The sequence below is a fragment of the Cavia porcellus genome, unplaced genomic scaffold, assembly GCF_034190915.1.
Source record: "Cavia porcellus strain 051 isolate PalLab524CR breed Dunkin Hartley unplaced genomic scaffold, mCavPor4.1 scaffold_5, whole genome shotgun sequence".
NCBI classification, from domain to species: domain Eukaryota; kingdom Metazoa; phylum Chordata; class Mammalia; order Rodentia; family Caviidae; genus Cavia; species Cavia porcellus.
In genome coordinates this window covers 26,340,849-26,356,797 of record NW_026947488.1, presented here as the reverse complement: position 1 = coordinate 26,356,797, position 15,949 = coordinate 26,340,849, and the positions used below count along the sequence as shown (strand labels likewise).

The following is a 15,949-nucleotide window of genomic DNA, read 5'->3' as shown; positions in this document are numbered from 1 at the left end:
GCTTTAGGCCCACTTTCAGTGGCTGATGGCACTAGAACTGGTTCTAGGTGCTTTTGCCATGCATGGTGAACTCTTTAGGAGTTTTTGGCTGGCTAGGCAAGACATACTTCTAGGTTAAGATCCTTGAAGGCCTGCTCCCAAACTTCTCATTTTATCCATGGACAAAGAGAAGCCCAGAAAGGACAGATGACATTCTGATAGCATCTTTTTTCTTCAATTTTCATTTGCTTTTGGGGTCTGATTTTAGTCATCATCATATCACCCTGATAGGTCAATCCAGTCAGTACTCGGTAAATACATTTAAATTTTATTTATTTTGAAAACATTGAGAAAGATATAGATTAGTGTAACAAATGCATGTCTAGTATACAGAAAAATAAAACATTGGTAATATAGTAGCACCTCTTATCCATGGGGCATACATTCTAAGACTCAGCATATGCCTAAGTCCATAGATAGCACTAAACTCTCTCTCTCTCTCACTCTCTCTCTCTCTCTCTCTCTCTCTCTCTCTAATGCATACATACATTCCTTGATACAAATTTAATTAGTAAATTGGGCACATAAGAATTTTTTTTTGGATTTTGGGGTATGTGGGTTTTTAAAAATTTTTACACATTAGTACTACATAGTGATTACCTTCACTGTGGGGAGTGGAGAGTAGGTTTATGTACATAACATATCCTAATTCTTTATATTCTCTTTGTCCTCCCCTTGCTCCCTCCTCCCTCTGTCTCTGGATTTTCTTCCCATTTTCAGGTCTGTTCTCCCTGTTTTCTATTATATTTTATTTTGCTTTTTAAATTATTTATGCTGTTGAGTATGTCATCTAAGAGAAGCTATGTGATGTTTAAGCTTGCATGTCTGATTTCATAAACATCTATTTTTCTACAAATGACTCAAATTTATCCTGATTTATGGCAGAGTACTTACTACTCCCTTGTGTATAAATGCTGCATTTCCTTTATCCATTCACCTGCTGATGGATACATAGGCTGCTTCCAAGAGTTAGCTATTGTGAGTTGTGCTGCTCTTGGGTATGCATGTGTCACTGTAGGATGATGTCTTTACCTCTTTTGGGAAGATACTTAGAATGGAAAACTTGGTCAAACAGAATTTCTAATTTTAGTTTTTTGATGAATCTCCATGCTGATTTCCATAGTGGTTGTGCTGGTTGACATTCCCACTAACAATGAAAAAGAGGGGCACTATAAGAGATTATTGGTAATAATAAATGATAAAATAGGACAATTATAATATATTGCAATACAAGTTGTTTAAAACTTATTTCTTAGTTCTTTATTTCTGAAAAATTCTGTTTATTATTTTAAAAACATGTTTGACTGTAACCACGTATAACTGAAACCATGGAAAGTAAAAGCCTGGATATGTGGGTGCTGCTGTGTGCCCCTCTGGGGCTGAACCTCCCCACTTCATTAAAGACTCCTAAATTTGATGTGTACTATATCTCTGCATCTTTTTGCTTTTTATGTGGTGTAGGATTAAATTTAGAGTCTTGTGCGTGCTAAGCATATGCTCTACCATTGAGCTATATCCCAGCCTCCTATGCAGCTCATAAACCATAAAATTTACCATTTTAATAAAAAGTATGTAACTCAGTGATTTTTAGAATATTTAAAATATCTATGTACAATCATCACCACTGTCTAATTCCAGAACATTTGCATTACCCTGTAAAGATGCCCCATTAGCAGTTGTACATCCTTCTTCCCTCTCCCTAGGCCCTGAAAAACAGTAATTTACTTAATGTCTCCAAATTTGCCTGTTTTCTGGAATCATACAATGTGTTGCCATTTGTGACTGGTTTTCTTTCATTTGGCATGTTATAGCACAAGTCAGAACTTCATTCCTTTACCTTTTATTGCATCTAAATGCCAGTCTTTGGACATTCATTTTTCAGTTGATGATATTTGGGCTGTTTCCACTTTTTGCTACTATAAATAATTCTATTATGAACCTTTATTTACAGATTTTTGTGTGAATTTCATTTTCAGTTATCTTGAGTATCTTACTCAAGAAGTGGAATTTCTCAGATAGTAACTATATGTTTAACATTTGAGGAATTTTTAGTTGTTTTCCAAGGTGACAGCAATGTATGAGAGTTCCAGCTTTCTTTTCTTTTTGGTTTTGTTTTTTTTCTGAGAGTCTTGTTCATAGTTCAGGCTGGCCTTGAACTACTGTGTAGCCTGGCTGGCCTCAAACTTGGCGGTCCTTCTGCTCTGGCCATTCACACCACACCTAACTCAAAGTGCTCCACTTTTCATATTCTAATCAGTATTTGTTGTCTGATGTGGATCATCATACTTGGTATAAAATGGTATCACATTTGTGGTTTTTTCTTACATTTTCCCAATGATTAATCTTGAACATCTTTTCATGTGCTTATTAGCCATTTGTGAATCTTACTTGTAGATTCTATTCAAATCTGTCACCTATTTTTAAATTGTTTCTTTATTGTTGAGTTATAAAAGTTCTTTACATATTCTAAATACTAAATTCACTAGATACATGCTTTGCAAATAGTTCTGGAATCCTGTGAATTATTTTTTAAGTTTCTTGGTAGTGTCTTTTTTTGGGAATGAGGACAGTATCTCATTATGTAGTTCAGGCTGGCCTTGAACTTGCTGTATAGCCCAGACTAACCTTGAACTCCAGGTGATCCTCCTGCCTTAGCTTCCTGAGAGCTGGAATTATAGGCATGTATCACTATGCCTAGCTTGATAGCATCTTTTGAAGCACACATGTTTTCAATTTTGATGAAATCTAATTTGTCTATTTTTACTTTGGTTGGTTTTCTTCAAGCATCATATCTAAGAAACCATTGCTATTCAAGTATTGCAGATTTATACTATGTTTTTTTTCTAGGAGTCTTTCTAATTCTTACATTGAAATTCTTGATTTGGGGGCGGGGAATTTAGCTCAATGGTGCAGTTCCTGCCTAGCAAGCATGAAATTCTAAGTTTGATTCCTTGTACCCAGAGGAAAATAAAAATAGAAATAAATTCTTGATTCGTTTTGAGGTAATTTTTGTATATGGTCTGAACTAGGTTCTGTGCATTTTAAATCTTGTAATAGGTGTTTCTTATCAAGACATGATACTGTTTTTCATACTATTTGGACTATAATTGGTGTACTGTATATATTCTTCTGCAGCTTGCTTTTCTCATCCATTTTAATGTCAGGAGAGTCATCCATGTAGATAAGGGTAAACCTAGTTCATTTGTTTCCACTGTTCTACAGGTTTTATTGCATTAAAATACCATATTTTATCTGTTGATTCATCTATGAACAATCCTTTGGTTTGTTGCTAATATTTTTCTGTGCATAAAATATTACTCTAGTAGGTTTGTCCTTATGTGAAAAGTTCATGACCCTATTCATATTCAGCCAGATATCTTAAATAATGTAAAATTTTTCCTGCAAGTGGTTTTATTTACTAATTTGTACTACATCTTCACCAAAACTCAGGGGTTTTGTTGTTTTGCCAGTCTGGTGGTTGTGAAATGATCTCATTATGATTTCCCAGATTAATAGCAAAACTCACTTTTCATTAAATATTTTGCATGGTTTGGACAGATGGATATTTGAAGACAGCTCTTTGATAAGAAGCTAACGCTGTCCTCTGCCTATGAATGGAGGGTGGCAGGGCATGGCCTAGATTGTTGACAATCTGTAGAGAGACAGGGGTATTAGGGAACATTGGGACAGGCTGCCAACTCTGTGTGGGAGAGAACCATTGTCACCTTGAAACCAGTGATGGGAAAAGGTGGAGTCCTGCCCTTCTTTCAACCTGGACCTTCACAGAAAGAAGAAGGGGCTGCAGAGAAAGCAAAGCTCGAAGAGAATTCCCTAAGGATAGGAGTAGGACCCACAGTCTTAGGAATAATCCTTTTCTTCCTCATGCTCTCCGTATTGGTGAGATACATACTTTCCTTGTTTATTCTACTGAGTTTGGTGATGCTGATAATAAGAAAGGTAATACTCATATACAGGACACTTTTATATGATATTGTAGGCACTTTTTCTTTTAAAAAAAAGTATTAGTTTTTTAAAAAAATAAGGGAAAAAAATGAGGGGCCAGGGGTTTAGTTCAGCAGTATAAACACCTGCACCTGCCTGGCAAGCACAAGGTTATGAGTTCGATCCCCAGCACCAAAAAAAAAAAAAAAAAAAAAAAAAAAAAGTGTTATTTAATTCCTTATGAGACAGGTGCTATCTCAAGAGACAGAGTCCCTGAAGGTCTATAGGAAGACAGCCGGACTCCAGAGCTGTTAGCACTGCAATGTATTGTTAGCCTGGCGTAGCTGAACCCACCCAGGCTCCAGTGAAGAAAAGGAGTTTCGATGTTAGCAGGGTCTGATGAGAGGACAGCAAGGAACAGAGAGGCCCATAGAGAGGATTCTTGAGAGCAGTTGCCCCATCCCAGCAGCCTCTTCAGCAAGCACCTGGAACTGTCTTTTCTGTGCATGGACCCACGTGAGCTGCTGGGGAGCAAGTGGAATCTGCCTGCTCCTGAATCTCAAGAAAGACTGGATCTTGTTGGGGAGAACAATGATAAATAAGAAAGTTTAGCCATAAATGTAATAAGTGTAAAAATTGGGATAGATGATACAGAAAGGGAAAACATTCAGAGAAAAGACATTATTTCCCTAATACCTTACTTAACTGTCCTCAAGGGAAATCCCTTTGAGGAGTGACATTGGAGCTGGTACCTAAAGGATAACAGGGAGGTAGCCATGCCCCAATTTGGGGAAAGAGGCCAAGTGGAAGGAATGGCAGATACAAAGTCCCCGAGACAGGAAGGCACTTGGTGTGGTTATAAACTCCCAGAAAGCCAGTGTAGTTGGAATGGAATAAGCGAAAGAGTAGAGCTGCCCAAGATGAAACTGGGCAGTTGGCGAGTCTCGCTGTTGCTTTGTGCTGGGACCAACAGACAGGTCTGTAGCTCATATGTCTAAGCAGGTCCAGAGATTCCATGAAACTCTTCTTGCTTACCCTCTGGATTGGGTGTTAGCATACTTGTAACTCAGTGATAATAACCTGGTCTGTGAAAGAGGGTGGGGTAGGAAAGCTTTTGCCATCTGTCCAAAACAAAAACTTGGAAGCTAAATCCTACTAACCTCTTGGTGAGTTGAAGGATGAGTGGCCTTAGCCACCGGGCACAAGGGAGAAGGCAGCACCTTAAACTGAGGGTCATCTCCTATCCTTCCACAGTTAAACAACTACACAAACTGTGGTGTATCCATACTACAAATAAAAAAAAAAAGGAGCAAAATTGATATAAGAAACAGTCCAGAAAACTGTACTGACTTTAAAAAGCTAATATCAAAAGATTATATAATGTATAATTTCATTTATATCCCATTTTGAATAATTTTAGGCATGAAGGATAAATTGATGATTGCCAGGGTTTAAAGGTGGTAGGGAAATTGATACAATAAAAGGGCAACATATTTTTATTGGCCTTATTCAATATGTTGATGGTTATGGTGGTAAAAGTAATGAAACTATATAGAAGTTAAAATGTGTGTGTAGTTGTGTGAGCATATGTAAAACTGGGAAAATCTGAACAAGATTGCTGAATTATGTCAGTGTCAATATAGGGTGTGTCACTTATAACTGCATGTGAATATACAATTATCTCAATAAAAATTTCAATTAATAAGTAAAATTTGGCCAAGCATTGTGGCACATGCCTGTAACCCTAGCACTCAGAAGACTGATGCAGGAGGATTTCTGGGAGTTCAAGTTCAGCCTGAACTACATAGTGAGACCTTGTCTTAAAAATAAATAAATAAATAAATAAAATTTGGAGCTGGGTGTGTTGGCAAATGCCTGTAGTCCTAGCACTCTGGGAGGCTGAGGCACGAGGATCACATGTTTGAGTCCAGCCTAGACTACCTAGTGACTCAGGATGTGCTTCAGTCCAAAAGCCTGGAGTTTAATCTCTGGTACCATAGGGGGAAAAAAAGCTCAGAGCAGTAAGTAGAATAGAGATATTGGTATTTTTTCAATCAAGGTACATTTAATATCAAGAATGTTAACACAAAGTCCCCAAAGCAATGAAGGAACATATTCCTCCACTGATACTAAAGATAATACTTTTTTAAAATATGCTTGGTGAATGAGATGGATTTTCATTAAGTTCACTACTGAAAAAAATGCAGTGAGTCTCTTTATAGCCAATTTCCTTATACAATCTAGTTGTGACATGAGTGTGTATAATACTTTGAACAGTTTAAGCCTGAAATTTGATATCATATCTTTGCATTTGTACAGTCCTTAGTTAAGATTATCTATAGTTTTTGCAGCCATTCAAAGAACAAACCATAAAAAAACCATTAATTAAAACCTCATTAACTTAGGCCCCATTAAATAATATAGCACCCTAAGCTAAATGGTTAATACTTTTTTATACTGTACTGATGTACTTTATACTGATGTCTGTTATTTTATTCTCTCATGATTATTAAAAGTGATTCTTAAATAAAATTCTTTCAAGGCAAAATTCACCACATTTGTTTTGACCCAGAAGTTCAACAATAGTCATGAAGTCCAAAGTTGAGCTATGAACAAGTCATGTTATTGGCAAAACAGTCCTTTAGGTCACCATGCTCAAGATTGACAGCAATGCATATCCCGTTTTTGCATTTTAACTGGAATTTTACCTGTTCAAGTGATGATTTAAAACCTCTTAGGTTTTAGGCTTCTAGACTGTCTGAAGACACATTGTGCCACAGACTAAAGACTTCTGTTTCTCCCTCTATTTTCTTATAACAGAAACATCTCTCAAGTGTCTACGTGTTCTAGAAGAGGAATTTTTTAAAAGATGACTTCAGGATAGTCTGATGGTCTTGGAAGTAGCAAATAAAACAGCTAAAACACAAGATTTGTCTGGTAAGTTTTGCATTAACCATCACAAGCTGGACAGTATAAGAATATGGCTTTTCTTGGCTCAAAAAGTTTGCATCTTGGTATGGAAATGAGTACTCAACTGTATGACCACTGCTCTCTCATAGTGAGACTGTCAGGGCAGGCTTGACTGGGGAGTATGATTTATTTCAGGCACTCAGTTCATTTTGGGCTTGTACCTATTTATCTTCAGTCTGTCCCAGTTCACCTTTCATTTTTAGGAAAAACAAATTGATTGTTGTGTCTGATTGATCTCAATTGGGTAACACTCAGTGCTGGACTTACTTGCGAGACTGGATTTGAGTAGTACACTTTGGCGTCTCTTGTTCCTTGGTGGCATTACAAGAATGTTTTCCTCCTGTGCATCCACTACTGCTGTTGTTTTGCTAGCTTTTCTTCAGACTTCCTTAAGCCAGTTATATCATTTGAATTAAGATCTGTATATTTGAATTAAGATCTGTATATTTGCCCTCCATAGCTTGACCATATATTTCATATTGTCTTTATCTTAGAATTAACTTATCTTGTCCACAACTTTAATTTCTGTTTTAGTCAGTCAAATATTTTTGAAGAAGAAGGTTTTGTTGGTCATCTTGAATCCCCTGCATACCCCTGGTGCCCCTAGTCACCCAGGCCAAGGCTGTACTGTCCACCTCTGAATCCAACACACTCTTCCCACCTGCTTTATTTGCAGGTTTTGTTACCACAAAATGGCACTGAGGAAAGAAACAGATATTTATAATAAAAGTTTTAACTCATGAAATTCTGAGGACTGTGTGTGAAGAGGCTGTTGTCTTTCAGTTGACAAAGTTCAGCTTCACAAGAAGGTGAGGCATATGCCCTGAAATGTGGGAGGAAACAGGGTCACCTAGAGGATGCTCAGAATAGAGATGTGGAGCCGGGGATTTAGCTCAGAGGCGTAAGTGCCTGCTTGGTAAATGTGAGGTTGTGAGTTTGATCCCCGATACCAAAAAAGCAGAGATGTGACTCTGCTATATCTCTCAGGTAGGTTTCCCACCTTAACTTTTGGAGCCTCTCTCTCTGCCCCTGTACTGCCGGATTGACCGTGATGGCCAGAAAAAGGGCCGAGCCACAGCTACCCCGCCCTTCCACTCTACCTCTAGTTGGTCTTCTACTGAGGACAGGTGTTCTTCCTCTCCATGCTCCATTCCGATAGGTGGGGCTATGGCCCTCTCCCTCAAAGACTAAGTTATTCTTTGTTACCAAGTATGTGTGCCTTGGTGCCTGTCTCCCCTCACCAATCTTAGACTCTCGGACCTTATTGGGGAGTCTGGACCCAGTTCCAGTCTAGGGCCATTAAAGAGTGATAGTCAGACCCAGGCATGGCCTCAGCTTTGGCACTGATTTGTGGGGTGGGGTTGGTGTAGACTTAGAAAATTCTAAGATTTTCCTTCCATATGTTGGACCTTTCCTTTAGAATGTTTGCCGCCCTGGGCACTTATTGAGAATTCTGCCCACAGGTGACAGATCCAAGGCTTCCTAACCACAGTACTGGAGTGTACATACAGTCACAGCCTCCCCTCCTCACACTGTTGACTTTTTAGAGAAAGATCTCACTGTGTAGTTCATGGTGGTCTTGAACTCATGGTGTAGTCTGTGTTGGCCTCGAACTCACAGTGATCTTTTGCCTTCTGGAATGCTATGATTACAGGCATGCACGACCTCACTTGGCTCACACTGTTGACTTCTTACCAGGGGCTAAACACTGTATTTCAGTTATTTCTCTCAGTAGTATTACAAGGCAGATACTCTGTATATTCATTTTGCAGAGAAGGAGCCCAAGGTGAAGGGACTTGTTGAAGATCACTTAGTTTACAAATGGCAGAGCAAGGATTTGAAGATACAGTCTTAACTTGTTCCAGGTTCAGCCTAATCTATGCATGGAGAAAACTGAGAAGGAAGCATTACCTGCTCTTAAAAAACTAAAGATAGTATTGGCATAATGCTTAGTTTGGGTCAGGGATAGGCTCAGCTCTTTACATACGTTATTTCATTAAATCTACATCACAAAGAATGGTTATACCCACTTTGTGATAGAAATTGAAGCTCCAAGAGGAAGAGACCTGCTTGAGGTCACATAGCTAGTCAGGCAGTCTGACCACTTCTGAGGTCTTTTCCCCAGACCTCTGTACACTGGCCCCTCACCCCACGCTCCCTATCTAACCCATATCCATTGCGCCCCCTTTCATTCATAGCATAGTTTGGAGACTACAGTTGGACTGCATTATTTAAATGGTGACCCCTGCAGGTATATCTTCTACCCTGGAGTATTCTCTAGCTCTTCCTGCCTGGCAAAGGGAGTCTTGGATGGGCCCATCTCCCAGGCCCTTACCTATCTGTGGGGGCCTAAGTGTATACACTACATGTAGTGTAGAGATTGGAGCCAGCAGGATGCCTGTACCTGGTGGGGAGGCCAACACACGAGATGAGGGTGTGACTATGTCTGAGGGATAAGTGGTTCTGGAAGCTGATATGAACAGCAGCAACTGCTAGCATTATCTGGGCTCTAAGAATAGCTTGGGCTGAAAATTGGAAGCTGCGATCACAGAAAAGGACAGGAGCTTGCATTCCCTACTTCACTCCTGCTGCTTGGCTTGGAACTGGGGAGCCTTCCTGCTGGCTTCCCATTTGTTCTGGGGTGGCTCTGAATGGCTGCACTTGTCCATCATTGGGCTGGAGGGAAGCAGGTACTAGGACCTGTGCTAAAGGCAGTGGGTCCACGTTCTAGGGACTGGCCCTTGCCCAAGTTCCTCCCAACTGGCATAGAGTGGGGCTTGTTTTTTCAAGGACCATGTTGGAAGTGACCTTTATTCACTTAGCAAAAACTTTAAAATCAGGTTATACATACACATGATTAAAAAGTTCAAATGAGTAAGAGTATACAAAAAAAAAAAAAAAGAGTATACAAGAGGAAAAAAAACTAGTCTCCCTCCTTTCCCTGACCCTTGTCCATCAACCACAGTTACCAGCATCTTGAATGACTTCCAGAGAGGTAATCTGTCCATAGATAAATGCACAAATCTCTGCTTCTCATTTTTACACAGTTGATAGTGTATCCCATTTTTCTGTGCACCATTTTTTTGAATCCTGGGAATCAAATCTAGGACCTCATACGTGCTAGGCAAATACTTGACCACTGAGCTACACTCCCCAACCTCTTGCTTATTTTTCTGAATACTTTATTTTTCTATGTGTATACATATGTTCATTCATTCATTTTTTTTCAGATATGGTCTCATTATATAGTTCATGCTGGCCTTGGACTCCTTATGTAGCACAGGCTGGTCTTTAGTTCACAGAGATCCTCCTGCCTCAGCCTCCTGAGAACTGGGATAACAGGCATGCACCATCATTCCTAATTTAGAATGCTCCATTTTTGAAACAGTAATTTATTGAGTCTCCATGAGTACCAGGCACTATTCTAAGCAGTTCAGATGTTGTAACTCATATAATATTTATCACAGCCCTCAGAGGTAGGTACCATTTATGAATGTCCATTGTTAAGAGCTTAAGTAATTCTCTGAGATTTTGTGGCTGGTAATTGGCATAAGACACAGGTATTTCACTTTAAGTAAAGTGCTCTTTATTACTATTCTAGCATAAGTCATATCCCTCCACACCATGCCCTCTCTCTAAGGGTCAAGATAAGAAATGTATAGTGAACACTTACTTACCAGGTACCAGGCTGAGGCTGGGTTACAGCAGAGTATAAGAAAGACTAGGTCTCTGCTCTCATGGACCTGGTACCCCAGCACCCGTGAGTTTTGGTCAACCAAGGCAGGAAGAGGGAACCCATGTGTCTCACATGCAATTGCCCATGTACAATTCTGCAATTCAGACACACCCTGTTTCCTTGTTCCCTTGCCTGGGCTCTGGGTTCTAAGGCCTTCCAGCTCAGAAGTTACAACCCAGAGCCCAGAGTTATAGGTGAAACATGGAGTTCCAGACAGAGGTGGCCGCCTATAAGAGATCATAGCTCTAGAGAGTCTCATCCTCTGCCCCCGGGGATCCATTTGAGCAGGGCTGTAGAGGCTGTCTCTAATCTGAGGCCCAACTATTGTTTGAAGTTTGGAACAATTGAAGGGCAAAGGAGCTATAGATAGAGCCACAGCTGCTGTCACCTGTCCCAGCCTGGGCACTGGTCCCAAGCATTGTCTACATTGGGGCATACTAAGAGTGAGGGATGGGAGGTTGGTCCAGTTTAGCTCAGCTCTACAGAGTCAGAGACCAAGAGAGAAACACAGCCTTGGAAGGTAGAGAGAGGTAAGGTAACACAGGAAGACCGTGAGATATAAGGGACTTCCACCCAGTGCCAAAAACGGAGTCTCACTGGAGTAGGGGCAGAGACACTGCTGCTGAAACAAAGAGGACCTAAAGTGAAGGCTGGTCACACAAATGCAGCAAATCAGAGACCTGGACCAGAGCTAGCTCTTGGGCCCAGGGTACCTCAGTCCAGCACAGGTCTTTCTTTCCATTCCTTTTGGATGACTGTGCCTGCACATTTCTTTCTGGAGTGAATATATCCCAGAACTCTTCAGGGGACAGTCTGAGGACACTTGTGAGTACTCTGAGAAACCCCTGGGGTCTTCTGAGGCAGGAGGTTGTGCCACTGGGTCTAGTCATATCTTTAATTCACTGTGCAACTTGCCTTTCCCTCTGTGCCTCAGTTTCTTGACTGTTCCTTGGCAGTTGCCTTGTGTAGTCACCCAAGGTCCCTTTCATTCTCTGGTGCCACTAGAACATTGTCCGTCACGTGTCTAGCCTCCCACCTCTTGCTGCAGCTTAGTCCACTGTCCCCTCCTTTGTTTGCCCTTTATGGGGATGGGGACAGCTGGTTCCTCACCCCCTCTCCCCAGTAACCTTTTAGCCATAAATCCATGCTGAGGCGTCTCTCCTCCGGATAAACAGCCTTGATGCCTTTTGGCTGCCCTCATCCTATTTTCTGCTTGAAGCATCAGAGCTGGGGCCCACTCGAACCCTCTGCAGCTGCCTAAAGCCCCAGGAGGGGGACAAACCTGGGACAAGCAGGGGCCCAACCACCCCCAGGGTGCCAAGCCCCTCTGGGGCCTCACCACCTTGCATGTAGACTGTTACGGCAGCCTCATCCTGAGCGAGTCTTCCTGCCACCGGTCTCGCCCCTCAGTCCATCCTCCACACCAGCTGCCACAGGGATCCGATGAACACATAAATCTGACCACTGTCAGATTCCTTGCTTAGAGCTCTTTGATGAAGAAAGAAAGAAAAATGCCTTTGATGGTGCCCCAACTTCTGCAGAGGAAAGCTTCAAATCTTCATCTAGCTTTTGAAGCCTTTCACAATCCAGTCCCAATTGTTCAGTCCTGCCTCACCTCTCTGTAAGTCCCCACCTCAGCTGGTGGTGCCTCTTCCACCTTGGACTTTCAGTTCATGCTGTCTGTGCCCCGTCTCCTGCTTTCAATGCCTCTGCCTGTCCAGGCCTATCAGTTCCCACCCAAAAGACCACAGCAGCTCTTTAACCACTCTGTGCTAAATCTCTTGCCCCTTCCAGCCGGTTCTGTATACAGTAGCCAAGTGGCCATTATGAAACTTCTGGTCTCTTGTTTTCCTGGCCTAGTAGGTTCTCTTGCACTCACATCCACACTCTTAACCAAGTGCTTTAAGACTGGAGACAATCTTGCAGACCCATCTACCTCTCTCTACAAACCTTGTAGAATTCTTTTGCTTACCATAGTGTGTCATCACTATGACGATGCTCAAACATTGCCTGCTGTTTTCTGCCTCCTGATTTGTGTATTTATTGTTCCCTGTACTTGGAATATCTTTCCCCAGAACCTTAGCCTCACCAGCTCCTTCACATCCTTTTGGTCTCATCTCAAATGTTTACTCTTCAGAGTGCCTTCCCTGAAGGCCCACCTGAATAAAACATACTTTCTGTTACCCTCCAGAGCACTATTTCCATCAGAGCATTTGCTGCAATTTTTAATTGCCTTTAAAAAACATAGTTGTGCCAGGGATTTAGCTCAGGTGTAAGCGCCTGTGTGGTGAGCATGAGAAAATGAGAGTTCGATCCCTGGTACCCAAAAACAAGGCATAGTTATTAATTTTTTGTCTCCCAAAAGAATGGCAGATCCTTGAGGGAAGAGATCTGAGATCATGTCCCTGTCCTTACCAGGCTGAATGTCCAATGTGCTTTTGTTCTTTAAAGAGGGCAGTTCTAGAGCAATCTTTTGGGTTGTTTTCTCAGTGTTAAACACTGAGCAAGTCATTCTAGAAATAGACCCACATTATATTTTATGTAGGCTGGGCTTGTTAAAAGTTCTAATTCTCCAGGCTAATTCTGTTGCTTGGACCCTAGACAAGAATCTCTGCATTTTGAACATCTTTGAAAAGCAGAATTTTCTTTACCCCTAATACTTTCTGTAAATTCCTTAAACCATATCCAGCCACTGACCCCATATAGAGATTAAGACTCTATAACATAAACTATTAATTTTGCCCCCCCCCTCACTTGATAGATATTTATTGACTCCACTATGTGCAGACTTCCTGCTAGCTTCCAGGACTGCAGAACAAACTTCTGCTCTCAGGGAGTTCTTTTCTGGAGACAGGAGGCAGGCAATAACAATGAAAGTTCTATGGAAAGAGTTAAAACAAAATGATGTTCTTGCGAATGATGTTGAAGAAAAGAAGGAAGGAATATATAATGTAATATATAATGTATATATATTATATACATATTATATACATTATATAATGAATATATAATGTATAATATATATCTCAAACTCTGAGAAAGAGCACGAAGGGGGTAATTCCTCTTAATTTCTGGTATTTCTGTTTCCTGATCAGAGTATGTTTACTTTGTAAAATTCATCAGATTATACAAAAATACCTATCACAGCCCAGTTTTTAATGGCAAAAAATTGGAAAGAATCTAAATGCTGACTTACGTAGGATGAAAATTCTTGTAAAACTGATTCCTAAAAGGGCCTGGGCCTTTGTGGTTTTAACAAATATTGCTTAATTTAGCAATTTTTTAAAATCTTGTCTTTTTTTTTTAACCTTGTCTGTTTTTATACTGACACTGGAGTAAAGGAAAATGACTGAAACTTAAATGTGATAATGTCTTTATCATTTAATCCATATTTTATACATTTATCATACAGGTCAGTGAAAAATCACCAACTACCATGAAAACTGGACAATTTATATCCAAAAGAACCAAAATATAGAAAAACATTTATAAAAATATGTGCAGCTATGAAAAGAATTGCTTCCTTGGTGTCTGGGCAGCCTTCTCTTTTGTGTACTTACACGTACCACATTTTTTCCTCAGATACATGCATCCCTGTCCTCACTGTTCGGCTCTCCTTTTGCATATTCTCCTGGGCTGTATCTGTGTAGCTGTCCAGGCGAGCCAGGCTCCTTAATAATCCACTCCAAAATTTAATTTTACCGCAGCTGACTGTCTGATGATTTGCCCTAACAAGTCACCAGGGCTTCGCTTTCTCAGACTCATTTTAACAATCCTTGCTGTAGTGTCCCACCATCCCCCTCATAATGTATTTTTTTAAAGCTTTCATGTAATACACATGTAGTAAATCACTGCTCAGTTTAATGCACAAAGCATTTCCTGCTTTGAAAAAGTCTCTTGCCAGGTGAGGTGGCACACGCCTGTAATTCCAGCACTCAGGCGACTGAACAAAAGAATTTCAGAGAGTTTGAGGCCAGCCTGGGCTACATAGTAAGCATAGTGAGTTCAGGGCCACCCCAAATTAGAGTGAGACTCTGTCTCAAAAAAAATTCTAAAAAGTTTTCTTTTATGTCCCTTCAGTCATTGCTCTCCCTCAGAAGACTACTCGTTCACTTCTATCCCCATATGCCAGTTTTTCCTGTATATGGTTGAAAATGTATTTTTGGAATTAGTTCCTATATTTTATTTAGCATATTGCATATTTGGAATTGGTAGGTTACTGGTACAGAGGTTTCGCTGTATGAGCTCTGTCTGACGTCTGGTTGAAATGCTGGCTCTGGAACTCTAGTTCTTTGTGTCCAGTGTCTTAACTTTCTTGAGTCCTTTGAGTCTCTGAGCTCAGTTTGACGTCCAGTTGGAATCCTGCCTCTGGAACTCTAGCTCTGTGTCTGGTGTTTATGGTTCTTGGATCTTTTCATTCTCTGAGCTTAGTCTGATGTCTGCTCGGAATCCTGGCTCTCTAGTCCAGTGGATGAGTGTCCAAGGATGTTGAATCCTTTGATTCTCTGATTCTAAAATTCTGTGGTCTCCCTAACTCCGAGAGACGATGGAGAAGAGAGCCTGAAAGTCCCTGTATCAGGCAAGCTGAGTACAAGCACCCCTAACCCTTTTTGAGAATGAGGTGCAGGAAGTTGGTTTCCTGAGAATCTTGATTGTTTGAATGTGGAAGATCTCTTAAATTCGTCTATGAATTTGTTTTCTCTTCAGTCAAATTACTTGTTTAGTCTCAGGTTGATTTTCTTCATGTATGATTTCCCCTAGTGGCCCTCAGAGAGACAGCAATAGAGGCAAAGGAAGGGGTGTGCAGGTGCTGGAAAGGGATCCTCACTCTGTTTCTCTTCTTCACTTGTCTCTATCACTGCTGCTCTGTGAGACTTGGTTAGTGCTTTCCTTTCTCTGGGCCTCAGTCTACCTTGATACAGAGTTGGACCCTCTCTTAGTCTCTTTGTTTTCCATTTCTCTGAGTGTGGGTGTTTTTCCCAGTGTATCAGACTGTGACTCAGTTTCTGTCTTGGAGCTCCTTACTGCCTTGTCCCTGCAGGGTCAGTCTGAATCCCAGCCTCCCAGTTTCTGAGTGGAGTATCTCTCTTGCCTTTGTGATCCCCTGACAATAGGCGGTAAAAATAGCTCAGGGGCTGTGCTGGTGGAGATAAAAGGGAATTTGCTTTTTGTGTCCTGTGGCCAGGCTGGGGGGGCTGTGACACGTGGAGATTGCTGACATAGCTCTCCTCCACTGACCTTGACTGCCACAATAAAAAGGGG

The 15,949-nt window shown here is 40.9% G+C and overlaps 1 protein-coding gene and 1 pseudogene across 3 annotated transcripts in view; one reads left to right on the top strand and one right to left on the bottom strand.

Moving 5' to 3' along the window:
• Positions 1-15,949, top strand: part of Myh7b (myosin heavy chain 7B) — a 43,993-nt gene that overhangs the window by 3,731 nt on the left and 24,313 nt on the right. For all 3 annotated transcript variants that reach the window (XM_013150259.3, XM_013150260.3, XM_063248477.1), the window contains one exon: positions 6,802-6,918. In XM_013150259.3, the coding sequence (XP_013005713.1) occupies positions 6,870-6,918 (49 nt within the window). In that variant the 5' untranslated portion in view covers positions 6,802-6,869. The remainder of the gene's footprint in view (positions 1-6,801; positions 6,919-15,949) is intronic.
• LOC134476013 (pre-mRNA-splicing regulator WTAP-like) lies at positions 296-15,829 on the bottom strand (annotated as a pseudogene).